Source organism: Melospiza georgiana, chromosome 3, assembly GCF_028018845.1.
Source record: "Melospiza georgiana isolate bMelGeo1 chromosome 3, bMelGeo1.pri, whole genome shotgun sequence".
NCBI classification, from domain to species: domain Eukaryota; kingdom Metazoa; phylum Chordata; class Aves; order Passeriformes; family Passerellidae; genus Melospiza; species Melospiza georgiana.
In genome coordinates this window covers 100,696,846-100,719,353 of record NC_080432.1, presented here as the reverse complement: position 1 = coordinate 100,719,353, position 22,508 = coordinate 100,696,846, and the positions used below count along the sequence as shown (strand labels likewise).

At 40.1% G+C, this 22,508-nt stretch overlaps 1 protein-coding gene across 1 annotated transcript in view; it reads right to left on the bottom strand.

Moving 5' to 3' along the window:
• The window catches only part of MLIP (muscular LMNA interacting protein), a 104,414-nt gene that overhangs the window by 47,640 nt on the left and 34,266 nt on the right, over positions 1–22,508 (bottom strand). The window contains exons 2-4 of the mRNA XM_058020921.1: positions 13,539–13,697; positions 11,200–11,568; positions 3,666–5,294 (exon numbers count right to left, since the gene is read on the bottom strand). Of these exons, the coding sequence (XP_057876904.1) occupies positions 3,666–5,294; positions 11,200–11,568; positions 13,539–13,697 (2,157 nt within the window). The remainder of the gene's footprint in view (positions 1–3,665; positions 5,295–11,199; positions 11,569–13,538; positions 13,698–22,508) is intronic.

Below are 22,508 nucleotides of genomic sequence, written 5' to 3'. Positions count from 1 at the left end.
GAGGTGAATCCTGCCCTTTGAACATTTAGACAGCAACACTGCAGAGCTCCATAGATGAATTTATGCATATACAAAAACTATATGCAAAAAATAACTTATGTTTAGCTATTTTAAACTAAAATAAAATACTGATCACTGAGATGGAAGACTGAATTCCAAATATTAAAATAGGCATATTCACAAAATGTATTCTTGTTTGATTATAATTGAAATCCAACTAAAATTGTGTCATTGAACATGAGAAATACAATATCTTCACTAGCTCCTAGGCTATAACAAAATGTGCATCATATATGAAAAGAGAACTATGATCACTTTGAGGTTAGTTGTACTATTATATTAGCTAAACAAAGACATAACAGACTCTTAAAATGTAAAAGTTTCTGTACTGCTTTCATGTGCTTCATGACTTCTATATATTGTAGAACCTATGAGCAATGTCCTATTTTTACAGGTCTTGATGAGTGGAAAGTCTTTAATTCGGTTTCTCTCCTATATGAATATGTTTCTTTACACATTATTTCATGGTTTTTAAAATTACTTTTTCAATATCTAAATACATTAAATAATTTGCTTCATAGGAATCTAGCAGTAATTTTAAACATCTGTGGATAGTTAGGTCTGCTAGCCTGCACCACAGTACAGCCAAAAGCAAAACCAATTCCAACATTAGAGCTTGGGCAAGTGTCAGATGGGGAGTTCGGGGGAAACTTTTGGTTTTGTTGTTCGAATGAACACCTAGGGCATCCATGGGGCCCTGCAAAATCTGCTAGATGTGCTATAAAGGCTTAAAATCAGTGCTACCAACCTTGGTAGCTTAGAGCTCCTCATGAACAATCTTTCCTGCTTTATGGTAGGTTTTGCAGCTGTGCTGAATTCCATGTTGCTAAAATCAGTTTGTTCCCCAACTGTTTTGTGTAGACCTATATGCACTTCTGAGCTACATTCAAATAGGAAAAATCAAAGGCTTTAGAAGAATGATACCCCATGAAACCACAACAAAGTTTTTTCAAAACAGAAAGCTAGAAGTTGGGATTCTAACAACTGTTCCTTCACAATTTATCTGTCCCTACTGTGTTTCACTGTCCATTTTGCTATATTAGGTCCATGAGGACTTTATCAAAGTATCTACAAAGTCTAGGGAGGTGGCTTTTATTTCCTGTGGTCACCCAAAGCTGACACTTCACACTGATCTGTGGATTCATGTTTATATTCACTTTGCAAAACATTCCCATTTTTAAATCATTAACAAATACAAACCAAGGGAAAGCACATGCTTATATATACATATACAAACAGTTAAACAAATGAATAGGTTATCTTTTGATTTGTGTTATTTGGTGCATGTCCAAATTCTGGTTTAGTAGATGTTGGTTTAAGGTGTGCCTTAATGTTGCTGTAATGACTATTGAAGCAACATTAAGGCTGAAAAATTACACATGTCAAATTATACACACCAAAGGCAAGCACTTCTAGACGCTGTATTTTTTCCCTTGATGTTCACTTAGCACTTTTGTACATGAAAAGATTTTGTCATGCATCAACCATTGTCAGATAAAGCAATCTGCTTTTTGTCTAGTTACAAAGCTGAGCTGATTACTACTACAGAGACCTAAATGCTGCTTAAGATATTAAAGTTGTCTTTCCTCCAAACTTTTCCTTTTTCCTCTGGAAATATATTGAGATTTGAGGCTGGAGTATCACTGGACAGCCTGCTACCATTAATACATCTGCAAAGATCATTGAGCTAAACCATAATCTAAGGGTGGAAATAGGTGAGCAGAATGGGGGTTGAATGGGCAGTATTAGCAGTAGATGAAGTCTTTGACTCACATTTTAAAGCCATGAGAGACCTTTCTTGCACTGAACACCCAGCTGCATTAGATTTTAGCTCTTCCACATCTCCAGCTGAGTCAGCTTTCTTTACAAGATTAAAAATTAGACTGGACTAATGGTCCAAGTCTGTTATACTGGTGGACACTCTCCCAGTCTCCATGGGATGGTGGGCCAGTTTAAAAATTGCCACCATATTGCATCATAAAGCAGAGTTAGTAGGAAAAGGGACAGTAGGAAAGACAGAAGTATAACAATCTCTGCAAATATAAACCCAGGCAATAGCTCTGTGTCACAAGCAGAGAATTTCCTTACTGCCAGAAACTTCACAGTGCTTGATGCACCAGTCAGCAGAACAGCAACTGTTTTGCAATCTGCAGGCTTGGTCATGGGTTACAGTTTGGTCTCAGGGTCTTTTTTCTTGGAATTTCTACAATTTCATATCTCTTTTTGTTTCATTAACTAATACTGACAGGGTGTAACAACACTGTACAGCTTTGCTTGGCACAATGGCTCCTCTTGGCTCATGTGGATTTTAAAAGAACCATTCATGACAATTGCTACTTTGTGCTGATTTTAACCTCTCATTTCCAATTAACATTTTTTAAGTCACCCCTGCCACAGCCAAACTGTTAGGAGTACATCTGACACAACTTGATCCAGCAGACCAGGCTGTAATTTTGTGCTGTGAGGAAATAAATCAATAAACTATGATAGACAGAGCAATGGACAGAGCTCAGATGTGAGTGGAGGAAGGGAACACAGCACAAGGAAAGCACAGAGTGCAAAGATAAGATAAAAAATGTTGAGAAGCTTCCTGCAGCTCTGGTGCTTTCTGCAACGAACTCCTCCTTTTTGCATAGCAGCTCTTCTTGTTTTCACCTACCTGCTGCATGTTTTTGGATACCCTTCCCTTCTCTTTCCTGAGATACACCTTTAAATCCACAGTGTGACTGGTTCCCAAGCCTCCTGCAGAAATTGCCTCCGTTGCTCATTCTCACCCTGCAATGGCTCTCCCGCCTTTGGGTGGATGACAAACAGCAGGAGCTCGGCTGATCTGCCAGGTGTGAGACTTTGGTATTTGCAGTAGTTTGGGCTGTCGGAAGCTTGGCTTTTCTTTCCCCCTCATCCTCTGTCTAGCCCAACAAAATCAGAGGAGTAGGGAAGAGGCAGGAGGCTGTCCTCATCTTCCATTGCTGGCCCTTGGCCACAAAGCCTTTGCTCAGGCTAAGCTCACTATTGCCCCAGGCTAGTCCCAGGGTGGCTGGGGTGAGGAAAGCCTCCAGGGAAGTGAGGAGGACAGGCAGAATTGGGTGCTTGGGAATCACTTATCAGTGGAACAGCTAGTTCACATCAACTAGATTAAACTGCTTCTTGCTCAGCCCTGCACCTCAGATCACCACACTTCTATTTCTTTCCCTGGGAGCACATAAGGATTTATTTTAGAATGGGGTGAATAGAACATGCTTCATGGTTGATTTTTGATACACCAGGATTTTAGGCAAACTTCACAAATATGTGTACCAAATGTACAACAGAGCTACTGCACACAAATCCATCTTTAGTAGTAAATCATCATATTCAAGAATAAAGTATCTTCTTTTTTATGCTAAAGGATTCCTACAACATCTTCTCCATAATACAGAACACAGTGCTAGCAATTTGAAGGGTAGGATTTAATTTTCACTATCTTCACTATTAATACAAAACCTGTTCCTTTTCCACATTTTTTCCACATCCCATTTATTTTACTAGTATTCTGCAACATGGGTGTGATTTTTTTTCCTATAGGGACAAAGAAATATTATAAAATAAGCATGCACCAAGAGTACCTTGGGTTTGAAGTTTTCATGGCCAGGAGGCAGGGAAAAAGACTGTGGTGAAGTCAGCTCTCTGGGTCTTGATGGCAGTGTGCCTGGTGCCTTGTCTGAGATGGGAGATCTGCACTTTAACACCGATGAGGTGGCAGAATGCTCAGGTCTTGGAGAGGAGGAGTTAGACCTAAAATTTGCTTGCACCAATGAAGAATTCAATTGTAGTGGATGGGAATTAATGCTACCAGTTTGTGGAACCAGTGGGGTAGAGTGAGGCCGAGGGAGAGGCCACTGCTTTGAGATGCCAGAAGGGGTAGGAGAGGAGGCACTGATCTCATGAACAGATGTTTGGGATGAATCTGATCTAGATCTAGAAGGTGAGTGCAAAAAACTTGGGGAAGGAGATGAGTGTCTTTCTGAGGGAGGAGACAATGCACCACTAGGACAGGTAGAAGCAAGCAAAGGATATGACTGGCAAGTGAAGATGGGTGAGTAAGTGTGCACTCTCTGAGACTTCTGAGGTGCCCGGGACCAGGAGGCAGAACAGCCCAGCCCTTCTGGAGAAGGAGAGGTGGGGTATGCAATGGAAGAGGGAGCTGGGGCACTAGGAGGACGCAGTGAAGACTGCAAATCTGGAGAGGCAATTGATCTTCTATAGGAGGAGAGAGGGGATGACAAAGAATTTCGGCAGTCTGGAGAAAGCGATTGAACGGGAGGGGGCTTTTTAGGAGAAAAGGACCTCGCTTGAGGGGTGGGATGAGGCTTGGAAGGTAAAGGCAGATGCTGAGCCCATCCTGAAAGCCAATAATCCTCTTTGCTGGGGGAATCTGGCCTTATAGGAGGGCTTGAAAGAGATTTCTTGGGGGTTGGGGGAGTTGTTTTGAACTTTTGATCTATTGCAAGTGTTGAGGAACTAAGGGAGCTAGGGGAAAATGTGGGACAAGAAGCAGGAGAAAGCGGCCTCCGCTGAGAGGAGCCTGATCTCAGAATAGCAGTTAAGAGAGTCAGTCTGGTTGGCAGAGGGGATTTGACTCCTGACTTGGCTGAATTTCCTCTGGATAACGTTTGTGTGCAAGGCTCATTTATACTACATATGGTCGAAGAGGACCCATAAAGAGAGGGTGGAGACAAAGGTTTAGGGCTAGGAGATAATGAATGTGTTATTATATGTACAGGAAGAGGAGACAGAGCTCTCAATTTTTTGGAAGAACTCGGGGACATAGACTGAGCTAAAGATCCTTGCACTTCAGCTGAACATGGAGGATTGGAGGAAATATTTGGACTCTTTGTCTGAACAGAGGATGTGGTGAAGCCTCCCATTTTGCAAACACAGTCAGGGTTATAGAGACTTGGTGTTTGTAGGTTATCAGACAATCGAGGAGTGGAGTACCAACTCTTTGATGCAGAAGAGGATGTTTTAGACATTGCGGGAGGTGAGCTATGGGAAGCAGACTGAAAGTAGAGAGATGATTCTTGCTTAGAAAACCTGGTTGCTGACTGCCAGTTGTTACAGGAATCTTCCAGCGAAGAGGCTTGATTCATGTTAACCACGGCACCACACGCTACTTTCTGATTAATTGGAGAAATTAAGTGGACAGCAGGTGGTTTAGAGGAAAGATGATCAGAGGTGGAAAGAGTAGAAATTAACTGGAGAGGAAAAAAAAAAAAAAAAAGAATTGTTAAAATAGATGGAACTTGTGGAACTGTTAAACACCTCACATTTCAGTCCTGTGGTCATGCGTATAGGGTTCCATTAGTACTGCTGTGTGGGTTAAAAGCATAGGGCTGTTTTAAGCTTGGCCATAGAGCCTGATGGATAAGGTCCTTATGGGGAGGTCACTGAGGCAGACAAGCTATGTGGTACTTTGTGTTTATGACACTTCAGTTTTGTTGATGTAAACAAGGTTCAAGGCTACAGTATTTTTCCTTTTAGGTGGAAGCCAAGACAGTGGTGCCATGAGTGTCCGGAATCATGTGATGCCATCCACAGTATGCAAACACAATGGAAGGTAAGAAAATTGCAATAGTGCCCAATCTCACTTTGCCAGTTCACTGGAAAGCAGCCTTTTTGAAAACAGGATTCAAGTCAAGTGTTCTTTTTCTCATTCAGTAAACAACCAAACTGCCCTTCTGCAGCACTGTGATATCAGAATGAGAAATTTGCTTGGAACTACTTAAATCAGACATCCAGTCTTCTTTTCACTTCTCCTGTCATTCACAGAGCAGAGCATTTGACAGTCTGCAGGCATGTGAGAGTCCTTATCCCCTTCTCCACAGTCTTTCGATACACTAATAAAACAGTAATGAGCTCTTTCATGGGTGTCTTTTTTCTTGGGTCTATTCTAATTAGGATTTGTCAAAACTAATTAGAGCATACAAGTATATTATCAACCTGTTATACAGTTTCATGCTTCTAAAGAAAGAAATTCTCTCAAAATCTTCCAAGTTATTATAATGCTGAAATTAAAAACTGAGGTATGCACAATATGAATAAAGCATAGCAGTATGAAATCATGATTAAAGTCAACTGTAAAACCAAAAGGATACAAATTGTCACCTAACATTTGACTGAGCAATTTCAAAGCAGGGAAATTGACTCCAATTTCATCAAACTTGATGTAAATATCAGAACACCTATTTAACTGCTGTTAGACACCCTGAAAATATTATGCAGCTCCATGAAAGACTATTATTATATGATTCAGTTTCAACACACTACTTTCTCATGGCTTTGGCTCAGCTTATTAATTATATTTTTAATACATATGTCTTACCCATAGTAGAGATGAATTATGATGATTATGATTATATAATATAGTATTGATATATTACAAAACAAAAATAAGAACAAAACTAATGTTCAAGTGAGAGCATATGCTGGAAGAAGCTGCAACAGAAGAGGAAGATTTAAAAGCTTTCAAAGGCAAAAATATGCCTAAATATGGGCTAAACACACACTTCAAGACCCTATTAGCCCTTATAACTTAAAATCAGTGAGCTCTTCTTGCTAAATGACACCATACAAACAGCAAGCCTTTTTAACCAAAGATGCTTTCTCCACGAGGTAACTTCAGAAAAGCCAGGTCAGTGCTTTGATTTATAGGAATAAACACAAAACCTCCAAATGCCTTTACAACACTAACTTCTCCTGTTTTATACATGTGTTAAGGTGTCACATTTCAAAGTGGAAAGTCAATGGATGAACACAGGGAAAATATTGGATATAAAAATTAATGTTGTTTGTATCCTTGTATATATATTCTATTCAATTGAGAAATTAGGCCTCTTGTTGAAAATGCTGCTAATTAAGAAGAAGCAAAAATACTGGAAATTGAAAATCATTTACCAGCATTTAATCATTATGAAAAACTATTATTAAAGATGTCATGAAAGATAAAATTATTTAACAAGTTGAAAAGCAGTGTGGTAATAAATCTGATAATTTGGAGCAGCTTCCTGAATTTAATAATGAATTCTGGAAGTTAATCAACTACAAAAACAGAGCTAGGATATTTAATCTCTGTATTTCAAACTAGAATAGATAAATTTCCCTTACAAAGACAACAGATTAAAAGAAAGTGAGGAACAAATATGAAACTTCATAATAAAATCATATGATGTGCACTGACTTCCAATTAGTAAAAACTTAATAAGATTTATAAGCAGCTACAAAAATGTTCATGGTAGCAGATGACAAATATGCTCCTGCAAGTAAGATAAAGACATTTTGCAGAACTTTTCCAGTTTAAATACCACTGAACATTCACATGCTGAGCTAATTGAGCCATTAATCAAGTATTCAGAAATGATTTTGCTATTGCAACACAGTATTAATAACCACATCCATGGATGATGAACCTCATTTACAGGATCAGGGAATCATAATCAGAGTGGCTTGGAAGCGACTTCCAGAGGTCATCCAGTGCAGCCTGCTACCCAAAGCAGGGCTCTCACCAGCAGCAGTGGCTCAGTCAGCTGTGCCTGCGTCCCCTCAGTCCCCAGAGCTCTGATGGAGCTCCAGCACCCCCAGGCAACCTGTGCCAGTGCTGCACCACCTCCCACTGAGGAAGCTGCTCCCGGGGTCCAGATGGGATCACCCACGCTGTGGTTTGCAGCCATTGCTGCCTCACCTGCCCCTGCAGAGGAGAGTTTGGCTCTCTCGTGTCCATAACTGCCCTGCAAGGGGCTCTGGGCAGCTCCCAGACGCCTCCTTGGCTGTCTCTTGGTGGGAGTCAACAAAGCCAGCTCCTTCAGCCTCAGCTCACTTGTGCCCCAGGCATGTTTACACCTTTGTGTTGGACCCCACTCCCTTCCTCACATCTCTCTTGAATTTGAAGGTTGCTGGCCACCAAACTGAGCATGGCTTTACAGCTGCAGCCTCAGCAGTGCCAGGTGAGATAGAATAACTTCCCTAAATCAGTGGAATTTTTTCTGTTCAGGTTCTCTACTGGATTAAACCCTCCTGTAGGTGAATTGGATTAGTGCAGAAGAAGTGAGTGACCAAAGTAGATTTTTGCTTCTTTGGTCTGTGATTCAACTGCAAGTCCTTTTCTCTTCTCCTGAATACCTCCCAATACGTGTCCCAAAAATATATGAGAAAAGCTGAAATAGGTGGCAAGGTTACACTAGCACAAAGGGATAAAGGCACTTGAAAAAGATCTTGATGCCTTGTAGTTAATCATTCCAGAATTTTCAAAGTGGACATAATACTAGTATTGAGCCTTGCCTAGAAGATCTTTAGCACATTTTAAATGGCAGAACTGAGCTGGAGACAAGGCAAATGGTCATTCTGGTAAGGTCACACTGTTCTGGAAGGGCACAAAAGATGTGGTTAGTTATACCAGCAAGACCCTGAAAGATGTGCTGGTCAAACAGGAAAAAGCAAAGAGTGTGCAAACTGAGACCCCAAAAGGCAGAAGTCATGTCTGAGTGAATCATGTCTTCAATTTAGACCTGATCCTGGGCCCAGTTAACCATCCTTTGACCTCAGTAGAATCTCCTTATAGACAGGAAAAATTAAAAACAAATCACCTACAAAGACTGCAACCTGAGAACCAGAAAGTCAGAAGGAAACACCAGAAACTGTGGAAAACCTGAAAAAATCCCTAGAGACAACACAGTAAATCAGACTGTGAGCTGAGACCCAATTGATATAAATGCTATTTAGTCCAGTTTCTCCCAACAAGGAAGGTGTATTGTCCAAGCAATGGCATGAGTTTGTAGGGACCCCGACTCATTTGTCTGGAAAAGCCAAACCAGATGGCACTCAATGGACTGAGAAACATAAGTGACTTCAAATAACTAAAAATTCCTCCAGTTACTGACCCCCCCACAGCAAGTCCAGAAATTTCTCCAAGTTGAGCCCATGCCTGACATTTGGGAAGCAGACATCCCACTCAAGCCAAAGGGTAAATTCCCAAAGGCAGGAGTCAGTCTGACTCTCTTGCATGGCTAGACTCTCTTTAACATTAAAAAAAAAAAAAAAAAAAAAAGGGGGGGGGGCAAAAGAACCCCCATATAAACATTAAACTATTACCAAGAAGTTCCAAATGTGACCAGAATAACAGTTTTTTTTCAGGCTTTGAATATAGCGTGGCATTTTCCAACATCAGTCAGGACCTCTATGTCTCACAGAACAGAAATTTCCAATTTTTTACTGCTTTCCTTTTTTCATTTTGTTTAAAAAAAGCCAGAAATGTATTAAGCAAAATGAGCCCTCTGGGTCAGTTAGAGTGATCCCTTCTGCAATGCAATGGTCCCCAATACTGGTCCTTGCTTTTTTCACATCTGACAGGAAACTCATTGTCTAATTATGTTTTTAAGTTAACATAATGTTCCATGCAATAACTCTTAAAAAGGACATGATACTGCCCTTATAATCCAAGAACTGAAAAAGTAGCCCATACATGGAGTCCTTTGTAAAAAGGAAATGTACCAACAGATAAACAATGCATATCTTTAATCTTTTTGTAGTTTTTCCCTCATTTCAGAACTGATGATCCTTCATTAGATAACAAGTCAGAAACAGTGATGCCTAAGGAAACATCTTAGAACCAGAATAACAGTGAAAGGCAGCTTAGTAAAAACACCTTTTTTATGAACCCATAGAGATGGCTAAAGATGCTGAGATAATGAAGACTGAGGAAGTACAGTCTTGAAAATTTGGGACTAAAGAATGATATGCAATTACTCATATTACATACTGCCTCTCTTCCTGTTCAGGTGGACAATTAGCAAAGTTGGACTTAATTTCTTGTTCTGTGCAATCTTTATCTTCTCCAGCTAAACCTCACCAGCTAAACCCCTCTTTACTTCTCAAGTCACCAGAAACTTAAGAAAGATCCAACATAGGAACTCTTCTGTATAGTATTCTAAAATTTACCCAATTTCTGTAGAAGCTTTTTTAAAAAATACCCAAGTAAGCCCAAACATTGCTAAAGTAAATTTATATTTCCTCAGAACAAGTATCCTGTTACAGGCTGCTTCCTCTATGTATGCTTACCTATGACTTTAACCTTCCTCATGGAAAAATCTCACTGGCTTTACTGGGAGTTTCTCAGAAGAAATAAACATTTCATATGCTGGGAATCCCAAACCAGAGTGGATTTCTTATCCACAATGTCTTCTATCATAAATTGACTCTGAATTTTTAATGAAAAATTGAGTGGAAAAAATATTTCAACACAAGATAGGAAATCTGGAAATCATTTTCAGAAACAAAGTAGCCATGCTTAACATTTGTTTTTAAATCATCAATGAAGAATTGCATTTTCAAGTGATGGTAACCCAGTCAAGGTCAAAGGAAATGCCTGAATTTATTTCATGTGACACAGACGTTGCTATTTTGCTAAAAGTGGAATTTTCCACTGCATATACACCCTTCAATATACATCAGTGTTCTTCCCAAGAGGGGAGACATTAACTTTTCATGCAGTAGTTTGGATTGATGTGCTTTGTAAATGAAACGTTTCAAAGACTTTTTTTTGGAAATGCCCCAGGGAGAATTGAAAATTTAATAAGTCGATAAATGCACCTATAAAGGTCCACATAAAATAGAAATTTCATCTTCATTAGTTCTTTACACCTGTGCAAAGTCAGGTGTACCAACCAGCAATCAGAATAATAGGACTTTACAGCTTCTTTCTCTTGCATAAAGGACTGCAAGACGTGCTGAGGAGAAAAAAGAATCTAGGTCTGAGAAGTCTGATGCTAAAAATTCAAATGATCTCGAGGCTCCATTGATTTCAATGACCTTACCCAATTTAGACTAGCTAGGAACCTAACATCTCCTGATTAACTTGCTGTCATGATGAGCTGCTCTTAAAGAAAAGAATAAATGTGCCTCATCTGCTCCACACACACACCAGAATCATATGGGTAGGCTGGAGAGGCAGCAAGTCAAAAGGGATGGGCCACCTCCTTAATGTCCCAACCTTACAGAAACGGCCAATGAAAATGTTAATTAAGAACAAATTCACCCACCAGCTGCACAAACTGGCTCCATATCCTGAAAGGTTTAGAAAGCAAAGGTTATCTCTAAAGATCTCATTACCTGATGTTTTTGTGGGTCAGTAGTACTGTGGGAAAGTGCAACACCTGGAAGGTGCCCATCGCCGGGAGGTGTCCCTGCCTCGGTGCCAGGGGAAAGGTGGGATGCGGTCAGCAGCTGAGCACTGATGGCACTGTAGCCATTGGAAGGCTGATGAACATTGCTTGAGGCAGCAGCTACTTCATCTTCATCACCGGAGTCCGTAATCAGGATAAACTCAGCCTTAAACAGGTCATTCTCCTGCATTTCTCCTCTGCTTGAATGACACCCCAGGGACGGGAAAGCCGTTCGGGTGCTGTCTGCACAGACAGTGGACACACAGCCTTGTTTGGCCCCACTCTTTAAGACCAGGTCATCAGAGTCTGTGTCAAACTGCAAAAGACACAAGGAAAAAGATCCCAATTACCTGCATTTTATTTGTGTTCCCCAAAATGTAAAGCAATTTTGGCTTTAGGTAGTGGCCGTCTCTGCACTACCAAAAGTGCAGTAGCCTAATGAAGAATTTAGGCATGAGTGCACAGCAGAAGCCACTTCCCTGGGGAGTCCCAGCTTCCAGCCCGCAGCCAGTGCTGTGGGGGCTGCCTTCCCAGCAGCTCACAGAGCAACAGGGGGCTCTGAGACAGCGGTGGCCCCAGACAGGGCCAGCTCAGGGGCTGGGAAGGAGGGTGCAGCCGAGCCCAGTGAGCTGTCACACCGCACTACACCAGACACGGTGGGAAGGCACCCCGACCGCCGCATCCACGGAGCAGACAATGCTCCTCAGAGCAGCCTGACAGACAAATCTGGGACAAAACCTATACATATTAATGAAGAAACAAAGGCCCTTAAGACAAGGCATTCTTCGAAGACTCAGAGGTCAGAGAGCTTTGCTGTATGTTCAAGCCTCGCAGCACAGACCACAATTGTTCCTCGTATTTGCTGCAATTTCCACATCCAGTATGTCACTTCTCAAGCATGCTTTGGATGAAACAGGAATAATGCAGACTACACACATGACACACATATCACTAAGGCATTCAGTATCGAAACTGCTTTGTAAATCATGTTTCTGTCAGAGGAGGAATCAGGTAAATGAATGGACATATTGTGTACTGCAAGAGGAAGCCTCCAGATGGGGCTCATATTTGAGTGCTGCTTGAGGAACACGGTAATTACAAATTTCCACTTCACTGGCAGCTCCATGAGTCCTGGAGTTCAGTTCTTAGAAAAAAATATTGGACCACAAAGGGGGATAGCAGCACTATGAGTTTGACAGTGTTATTTTAATTATCTGATGTTGGTTGTCAAAACATTGTTCAGGTTCTAGACATTTTAGAAGAGGGACTAATCTGTGCTATGAAGGCCTCACTATTGCATCAACGGCCAGAAAGGGTTCCTCTGTCTACAGAGAAACACATGGGGAAGAGAAACACATGATGACCTGATTCTGCTTTACTCTGGGCATTACTTATAACAAAACCAATACTGAGCAGCTGTAAATGTAACTGATTCATTAAACCACCTGGGGATAATATTCCAGTGAATGTCTCTACAAATACATCCACCCTTTGCCCAGACCTAACCCCTTTTCAAGAGATAGGTCACTGAAATGCTGGAATATGTTCAGGTCAGAGGGCTGTGAACTCCTCTGAAAAGTTTATTACATGGAAAAGCACCCAGAACTGCAGCCCCAACAATGTCCCAGGGAAAGAGCTGTTACACAAAAGCAGAATTGCCATAAGCACTAATATTAACCTGAGGATTGCAGTAGCCTTCCAAGCAGCATGGAATAAAATAACACATTAAGTGTTGTGAGGCAGGAAAGAAACAAACAAAGGCTTGACTAAAAGAAGGAGAGCCAGGAATGCTGCACTGCTGGCTTCACTGTTGCAGGAAATCACAGGAAAAAGTTTCCAAAAATCAAAAGCTTGCTTCCACTTTGATGCATTACTATGCAGCTATGAAAGGAATTGGCACCTTTCTGGAAGCCACAGCACTGGCATTTGCTGAAACCAGGATCCAATGAACAACTCCTGGTCCATTTCCATGTAATAACACTCCTTGCACACCACCCTTGCTGTCATGAAGATTAAGAAGGAATCGCCCTCTGCCACTGCCTGACTGACAGAGCACAGAATTGAGATGATCAAGGGTTTCCTTCCAATATAAAGTCTGGCAAAGGCAAAGCAAGCTATTGAGCAGACACTTGCCTTCTCTTGCACAATGATTCCACATCTGGGTAATTAAACCAAGCACAAGCCAAGGAACCACTCAAGGGAAAGGGCTTCAGTTCAGCAATGCTCAGAATAAAATTTTCTTTATCTTTTGAAGAAGTGGAAAAAGTAATGCAAACAAAAATCTACCTTATTTACAATTTTTTGGTTGCTCAGATCCTTTGGTTCCTCTGGAATTGTCACAAGGAACTTAGAGATATCCACAACCTCAAAATGAGTTGGAAGCTGTCCAATGGATGGTATGAATGTGAAGGTCAATGGTTTGGTCCCAGATTCTTGAGAAGAGACCTACAAAACAAAAATTCATTCAACTTCTTTATCCAAATAAAGACAATTTTTATCAGAGTTGAGATAATATGAATAACATGAAATAATGAATCTGTATAACTTACATGTTTGTTTTTTACTTTACCAGTAGTTATTTTGGTGTGGGTTTTTAACTGGCTAATTGTGTTTTAAAGCCTTATTTAACAGACAAAACACTGCCTTGGTTATAATCATCAACATTCTCTATATTCTAGTGGTGGCTCAGCAGACAGGAGAACTTTTGTTTGATAGCTTGCTATTCTTTCAATTTTCCATAACAAAATCAGGAAACCATATTTAATCCATTTCAAGGCTGTTTTTATCTTTGTTTAACTCCACTTTAGTAGAACAAAAATTCAATTATACCAGTGTATCTGGGCAAATTACAGCCCCTAGAGTATTTGCTTAATAAAAACCAAACTGGAAAAACTTTTGCTCTGAAAAAAAAAGCAAAATATGTTCACATTTTCTAATGTAAATGCAGCTAATTCTGAGCAATATCAGAAATAAATTGCAAGTATCTTCTCCATTTTCTTTGAGCTTCCCAGCCACCTATACCAAGTAGTTGTTTGTCTGTCTGCTTTTTTCTCCTTCCCCCTGCTGCCCTCTCAGCAGGACTGTGTATATAGGGCCTGAATGCACAAAGACAAGAGAGGGTAAATGAAGGCATTTTCACCTAAATGTTTGATTTTATCACAGTGCTCTCTGTTCACTTGAATCCCCTGCACAGGAGATGGACCAGGGAAAAGAATAAGTCCACATCATGGTAAAGCTCTCAATTGCTTAGCCAGATTTCAGGAATTGGAACTGCACATGCACCAGGTAAACAGAGGGAGCCACACCCCAAACCACTGAACCTGACATGCTGACTTTCCCATGACTTGTTGGTGTAAAAAATTCTTTTTTCTGATTCAAAACTATGAAGTAGATTGATATTCCTTTGTTATATCTTATGTAAATCTTATGACTGTTAATTGTCTTTTCAATGAAGTCTAACATGCAGAGGGTTGGACTGTATTGAATCATACAGGAAAACATGATTATTGCCTCCGCTGCTTTTTTTTTTTTGCTTGTTTGCTTGTTTAAAGTGAAACTAATTGAAGAGCTATGACTCTCATTATGCTTCATTGTAATTTGCATCCATAAGCAAATAGCAATTATGGAACAGAGCAGAATTATGGTTTACATTACTTGATCATCTTGTGGCTGGAACATTAAAATGATGGACACAGATTTCTAGTTCTAAAAAACTCTAGGCAAATATTAGTTACTTCTACTAACAGCTGTCTCCTGGAGTGCTTGGGCAAAACAGAGGCAGGTTATATGTAGAAATGCAGTCAACTCCTCTTTCCTCTACAGTTTGGAACAAGTGTGGTCTCTCAGACACATCCAAGTGTGCAGGTACAAGGTGCTCTCCTACTTTTACCTCCCCCTCCATTTCACACAAGTGACCAAGCACTGGAACAAAAAATGCACAGCCTGAATCAACAGTGAAAGAATAACAGCTAAATGCTGCACCATGCCAGGAGCTCAGGATGTAATTTTATGTGAAGGAGAAACAACAGCTCTGTCAGAACTTCTCTCAGGAGTAAGGTGCTTCAGTCTGATCATTGCTTTTCATAACAGACCAACACAATTTTTGACTATTATTAGCCAGCACAATAAACACTTAGTCCTTGCACCTGGTAAAAGCCAGCCAAGTGCCATCAGCACTCAAGGATGCATTCCCTAGGGAGCAGCTGCCACTGCCCAGGACACAGCCAGGGATGCAGCCTCCAGCCCAAGGGGCCTTCAAGGGGCAGGGTTACCTGCACACAGGCAGGAGCATCATATCAGCTTTAGTGATTTCTGTACAGCTGACACCATTCACTGCACCCTGCCTGGGTCTACACTAAAATCAGCTAGAGATGGCCCTTGCCTTCCTGAAGACCTGTAGCTTTGCTTTCATCTTCTCTCTCTAATTAGGAAGTGCAGCTGAGGACTTTGACTACCTTGGTTGTCTTCAAAGACATTTTCCCCCTCTACCTCACCCTTTAGTCATGCTCTTGTTTTGACAATTGACAGCAGCTGTTCTGTACCACTGGACATGATTAAGTCAGAGGGCAAAATATTCTTTATAAAAGAAAAAGGAAGAAAGGGAATAAGTGTGCAATAGCAAGCCCAAACACAAACAGATTTATGGCAAATTCCAATACAATGTGTCAGCATTGCTAAACTCTCATTATTTTATTTGCACATTTGTAACAAGGAAATACAAACAAGAAATTAGACTAGAGGCTCCAGGCTGTTGCACAGTAATGGAGATATCTTGATATCACCTTATTTTGTATGTGTCTTACCCTGCACTTCCCATTTTATTGCTTTGGTGGAAAAATTACAGAACACCTTACCATCTTTGGCCTAAAGACATTGTGGAAATAATCACCAAAATTGCTTGCAAGATAAAACTATGATTGGAAAATACTTTAAAATAGAGAAACAAGATTTTTTTTTTCAGGTGGGAGATGCCATTAAATCATGGCATTATTTATATTCCCCTAGTGTATATTATTTTCTTGAAGTTTAGAAAGCATACACAAGCAATTACAATTACTGCATTTCAGACAGTTTCAAGTTGCTAGGTACTGCACTGAGCAGTGACAGGACTGGGCTCATCTTAGTTTCACTCACAGCAATTGAGAAACAGGTACTTCCAGCTGGTAAAACTGGTCATGCAATCTAAGCTGCTTCACAGAAACCCAGACAAGCAAATATCACATGACTAGCCAGAAAACACAACCATTGCCACTGAGGGAAAACAAAAGATAAGTACTTGTGGCTTTATATTATTTTTAAGTGCTTATTTTCATTTTATATATATTTTTTTAAAAATAAGTAAAAATACATTGACATTTTAAAATTTAATTTTTCATTTAGAAAAAAGATTTTTATACCTTTTTTATATACTCATTTACCATCTCTCTCTCTCTGGCTGATGTTTCTAACCTTGAAGAACTGAAAAGACATGAACAGGCTCGACCTCCAGCACTTCGTTACATCTGTTAATAGCCACTGATATATAGAGGTAAACAATAAAGAAAAAAGCTTCAAATTCAAATATATATTTTAAAAATATATTAAACTTCTTATCATCTTTCCTTCATAATCAGTAGTAGCAGCAGAGGTAATTCAATATCATACATTCCCTGCTGCTGGAATTCACTTGAATCAATACAGTTACAGTGGCAGAAAAATACCAAATGTGACATCTGTTGAATTCAATAACTATGGAATTCTGGTTTATATTATATAATCAATCTTATGCACGTGAAATACCAGATTGTTTATAATTGCAGTCTTCACATTAACTAGTTTTTTGAAGAATAGAAATTGTAAAGTTTAATATAAATAACCTTTATATATATCCATTGGTGTCTATGTGCAGCTTCATAATATATTGCCAAAAAGCTTCAAACCAAAAAATTTATTCTAGATGACTTCCATGAGCTCCTATGTCATCAATTTACAAGCAGATTTGTTGCATAATTAATACCATCAATTTACAGCTGCCCTGGGCATAGTAACTTAAATTATATTAATTTTTGTTTTCATTAGCACAGCTTCTGTAGTCCTCAGTTGTAGAGCCCATTTTTATTGTCTTGGTTACCTTATGAACATAAATGAACACTTCTATTTAATCTCTCATATGCTCCATATGCATTCAGCATGCTGCCTATTTTGTAATTTAAATAGAGGTTCTATTGTCAATGATTGCTTCTCAGGACTTCCTTCTGGAATACAGATTGCTAAAGTGAAATTCAATATGCTGGGTCACGTTACCACTTCTTCCACTGATTTGTTAATGTAAGTCATTCTATTAATAAAACAACACCCTGAGAAAACCTCGTTCTTGAAACATCTAGTTCTTCCTTTGATGATATTTATTTGTTTAAAGGACAGAAAAGGAAATTATGAGTAAATAATAGCAAAATAACAAGTGTGTACAGCATGAAATAGAAACATGTTGACTGAAGCACTGTTTTGGTCAGAGCACAAATTCACATGCCCACAATTCCTGAGTGATAAATATAGCTCTGACACTCAGAGAGAGCACAGCTAACACCATTCAGCCAGCTAGGGAGAGGGGCCAATCCAAAAACACAGCCTGAGTTCTCTAATCTCTCCTTAAACTCCTTTTCTATGTTCAGACTAAAGTCAAACCACAAAGAGACATTGCCTCCTCCTCACGACAGAGAAAAATATAGAGAAAAATCTAGTCAGATGGAACGAGCAGTGAATGAGATGTAAGAATCTTCAGCCTGTCCTCATATCCTGACTCGTTACAGCTATCACAGTAAACTAATATGGATTAGCTGTTTATTGTGTAATGAGCTCTGGCTTTTCTAAAACCTTTTACAAACAGCAGCAGATGATCATCTGAACACCAACTTTCTCTCTGTGAAACTTCAGAGGAAAAAGCTAAACCCATTCCAAAGGTCCAGAATGAAATTACAGTCAAGAAGAAGTTTGTGCCAAAGCTCCCAAGGATAACTGTGGCCCAGAAGCTTCCCCAAGCTTTATGATGTGCCCATTTTATCACCTTCAGCAAATCATTTGTGCTTCTTTCATTACATCAACACACACACAAATGCAGACAAGTATCTTTTGAAAATTAATGTGTGATGTGTGAAAAGCACTAGAAAGAGCAAATGAATAATAGTAAAAAAAATTAATCTATTATTCAAAATGCAAGAGCTCATTCAGATTAAGTGGTTTTTTTCAAACATCATTTTAATTAGCTCTTCAGCCGAGCAGACTTTATACAACTGTAATCGCTCTTTGATACTGCTCTACATATATGCAGTTAAGTTTGATGAAAAGTAAGTAAAAATAACATTTAATTTCCTCCTTTTGCTAAGGGGAAGTAAAATACCTAATCTGTTATTCTTACTTGACTTAATTAAATGCAGTGTGACTAAATGGTCATAAAATATTAGACCCTAAGATGATCTGGGTTTTTAAATTATACTTCTAGTGTCACTGGCACCTTTAAACTGCTTATTTGCTTTCAGTCTCTGAAACTTCCTAAGAAGCAACATTTCCCAAGTTAAAACACTGTGTTGTAACATCCCAAGCTGCCCTAGTCCATCACCCATGTACAGAACCACAGCTGGGTTGTCCTACACCCAGACTGCCCCGGCTTCGCCCTCAGCAGGGAATCACCTCTTCCTTCTGGCTGTCCTGTGTTCATTTTGCTGTGTGGAACAAGCAGAAATTAAGCTGAAATTTTGTTGCTGATTTTGCCCTAGTGTGGCCGGGCTTGCCATCTGGCCTTCCACAGAAAGCAGTCAAGGACTGACAAAAAGAAAGTTCTAAGGCAAAAGAAAACTTTTTAAAATCCGAACAAAACAAAAAACTGGTGCTGTCTAACATGTACATGGTTTGTTTATCAAATATTTTTGTCTTGATCATTGTCAGAAGGCTTCCTGGGAAATGTGAGACTTCAGATCAAATCCAGTGCCTGCAGATAAAGAAAAATATCTGCCTAAAACTGGAGTCCTTGAAGGTCACAGGACTCATGCCTTCATATGTAAAGCATGCATACTAGCACATTAACAGATACATTTAAAAACTGATATACACAATATATGCTTATGCAATGTCATGATACCTCTGCCCAACAAAAAAGGCTGCACACTGGTCAGTCACATTAGTATAGCACAGAGACAAAAAGATTTCCCATTTTCCAGTCCATTTTTAAACAATTCTGACTTGATTACTCAGTAAGAAATTGAAAATTATAATTTATTCTTTTTTCCTGTAAGTTTCTTGCAATTTCAGCCCTGTAAAAGAGTCCCAAAAATGCTGCTATCACCCTCACAGCAACCTTAAAGCACGTTCTCATTAATCTATTTGACATAATTCTCCTCATTGTGGTTTCCCAAAAGCTGTGCCTGTCAATAAGAGGGTGTTGCTTGAAATCAAGCACTGGGAGGATAAATAAATCCCTCCTTACATCTGTCAGAGCTGAGACATCAGTCTTGTGGGATCATGCTAGGAAGGAACTTCAATGTTATAGTATCCCACATCAGCCATTTGCCTTTTGGTGTCACCAAATGTCCGAGTGGTTGAGGGCAGAGGGTTTCAGCCAGAGCAGCTCCCTCCCTGCAGAGCTGGGGCTCACATGCCACCAATCCACATGACATTGTGCCACCACACTGAGCACTGCCAGTCCTGCCTGCCACACCTGAGGAGAACCAAGCCCAGTGGTGCTGCCACCACAGGTGAGCATCTCTGCTGTTCTCCTTCCAAAAACACGCTGCAGAGCAAGTTAGGGAACACACCAGTGGCATTGTTGCAAGCAATGCATCTTGGAAGCAGGTGGATGCCAGCATCACAGCTGTGCCTGCACATACCCCTGCATGTGTTGAAAACTGCACCCTCAATGAGTCCAAGCCATTTTTTGTGTTGTCAGTGGCCAGAGATTGAACCCACAACCTTGGCATTCTTAGCATTTGCTTTAACCAATTGAGCTAATCTCCTAGCAGACCATTATACCATTAATTTTGTACACTGGATTAACTGCAGAGTGACTCCAGGAAAAGGATATATATGTGCAAATACTACATGTCGTGCTATTGTAGCTTGAAGGCTGAAGAAAAACAAGGGATTTTAAAAGATGCTTCCAAAAGTACAAGGACAAGATAATAGCAGAAGCCTTGAAAGTGCAAGTGTGGAATAGGAGCCTTAGGGTTACAAGCACAAATCATTAGTAATAAGTTGTTACTCACTACAGGAATGTAACCTTGTGTGCTGGTATTAAGGATAACAGAGCAAGAAAAGAACATGTTTTATCTGGCATACATAAAACATATCATACACCATTACATTTAGATATAGGATGTGCTGGCTGATGAAGGAGGAACAAATAAACCGTGAACAAAGACAGTAAAATAGCTTCAGGTGGGCCCAAAGCACAGGGTAAGCCCCACCACCACCATCATCCACCTTCCTGCAAACAGCTGCAGATGCTGGCAGCTCCCATAACGATACATAGAAAATAAAAGAGGTAGAAAAGAGAAAGTTGTCTAGGTTGCTTTCAACTGTGAGACCATTGAGCTGCAATAGTAGGACCATTTGGACTTTAAGTGTATGTCTGTACCTAGACTACACCTTTATATAAGCCCCATGCACATGTGTTTGAGTGCACTTGGGTGAACAGTACAATGAGGAGGGGCTAAGAGAAAACAGATTGAAGAGAGGGTAAGTGTGAGAGGTAGTGCACAAAAGTCTTTCCCAAATGGATAAACTCAGGGGATTAGTGGTCTCCAGTTGAACACAAAATAAATGATAAATTCAGAATACCAGGTATTAGCCCAAGACCCCCAGGACACACTGGAATCAGCAATGAACAAGTTGAACCCCCCCTGTATCTGCTGTACCCAGACAAAGACTGCAGGATTACACGTACAGCTCACTCTCTAAGAAGCCAAAGGCACAGTAGTAAATCCTTCTACTTCTGCACAAAGGGCTGTGCCTCCAGCTGGGCATGAGTTAGTGCAGGAGGGTTTGAGAAAGCTGCTCCAGTAACCAAACACACCCTGTGAAAAGTTATCTGCTTTAATAACAACAGCCTCATTCTCTTAATATCTTGACTAGAAAAAGGGCTCATATAAATGTTGTTTTTGAGAAGTGCTTCCTTCAACTTGTTCCTGTCAGGGAAAAGGGAATTAATAACATTATAACTCTGTGATTAGACTGCTAATTTTCCAGTTAGGGTAAGTAGAAATTTTTGCATCTCTATAGATGCTTCTCTAGCTTGCATGAGTTGCACAAGGTATTTGATCTTACCTCCCTTGAGGTTTGGTAGTGATTTGGATATAGCAGATGAAATTGAGCATTGTGCAAAGTTTCTGCTCAGTTTTGAAGCACTGCTTTGCTGGTTTGCTTAGATGCAACTGAAGGACTGGTACAGCCCCACTTCAGCAGATGAGTTACACTTCAAACTCCTCCAGGTTAACAGCTGTGTGTGAAATCCCTCATGGACCCTCATGAGGACATGCTGGATGTAGGGCTCCCAGTGCTTTGGGGCAAACCTGCTGTCAGCAAGAGCACTTCAGCAATATTTTGGCAAGCACAACATCATTCGTTTCACAACAGCATTTTCTCTGTGTTTCCCCAGGTATAACCCTATCCAAAACACTCCAGCACAGTGTGAACACCCCATTCACTCAAGCCTGACAGGAAGAAATGAACAACCATGGCCCTTTGTACCATGGTCACCTGTTAATTGTAGCATTTACTCTAAGAAAAATTGTCCTCTAACCCAAAGGACTACAGCTTCAGGTTCGAATTCATTCTCACTGCCAGCATTTTCAGCAAAGAAAATTCTTTCCAGGAGAAATAGAAGGCAGTTTCCAACACTCTCCCCTCAGAGATTGCAGCTACCTCTGTAAGATTTAATGTTCCCATTCCCATGCCCAGGTTAACAGATCCTGTCATTACCTCCTGCCCTGATACAAGCAACCAGCTCCAGCTGCTCTCATCCAAACACCAAAATGCAGTGACATGCTCATACATGACCTACAGCTACTACATGCATGTCTCCACTGACAGCTGTCTCCTCATTTTGACTTTCTGATTTCCTAAAAGTTTCCTTTTCCTCTACTATTCCTCTTTCATTACTGCTGTCTGTTCTCAGCTAAATGAAACTTGTTAAAAATACATTTAAGTTTTTGATGGCTTTTTCAGTTTAGTTTATTAAAATATTTTCATTTTTTAAAACTGTAGAAAGTAAGGGATCTTGAGAGTTAA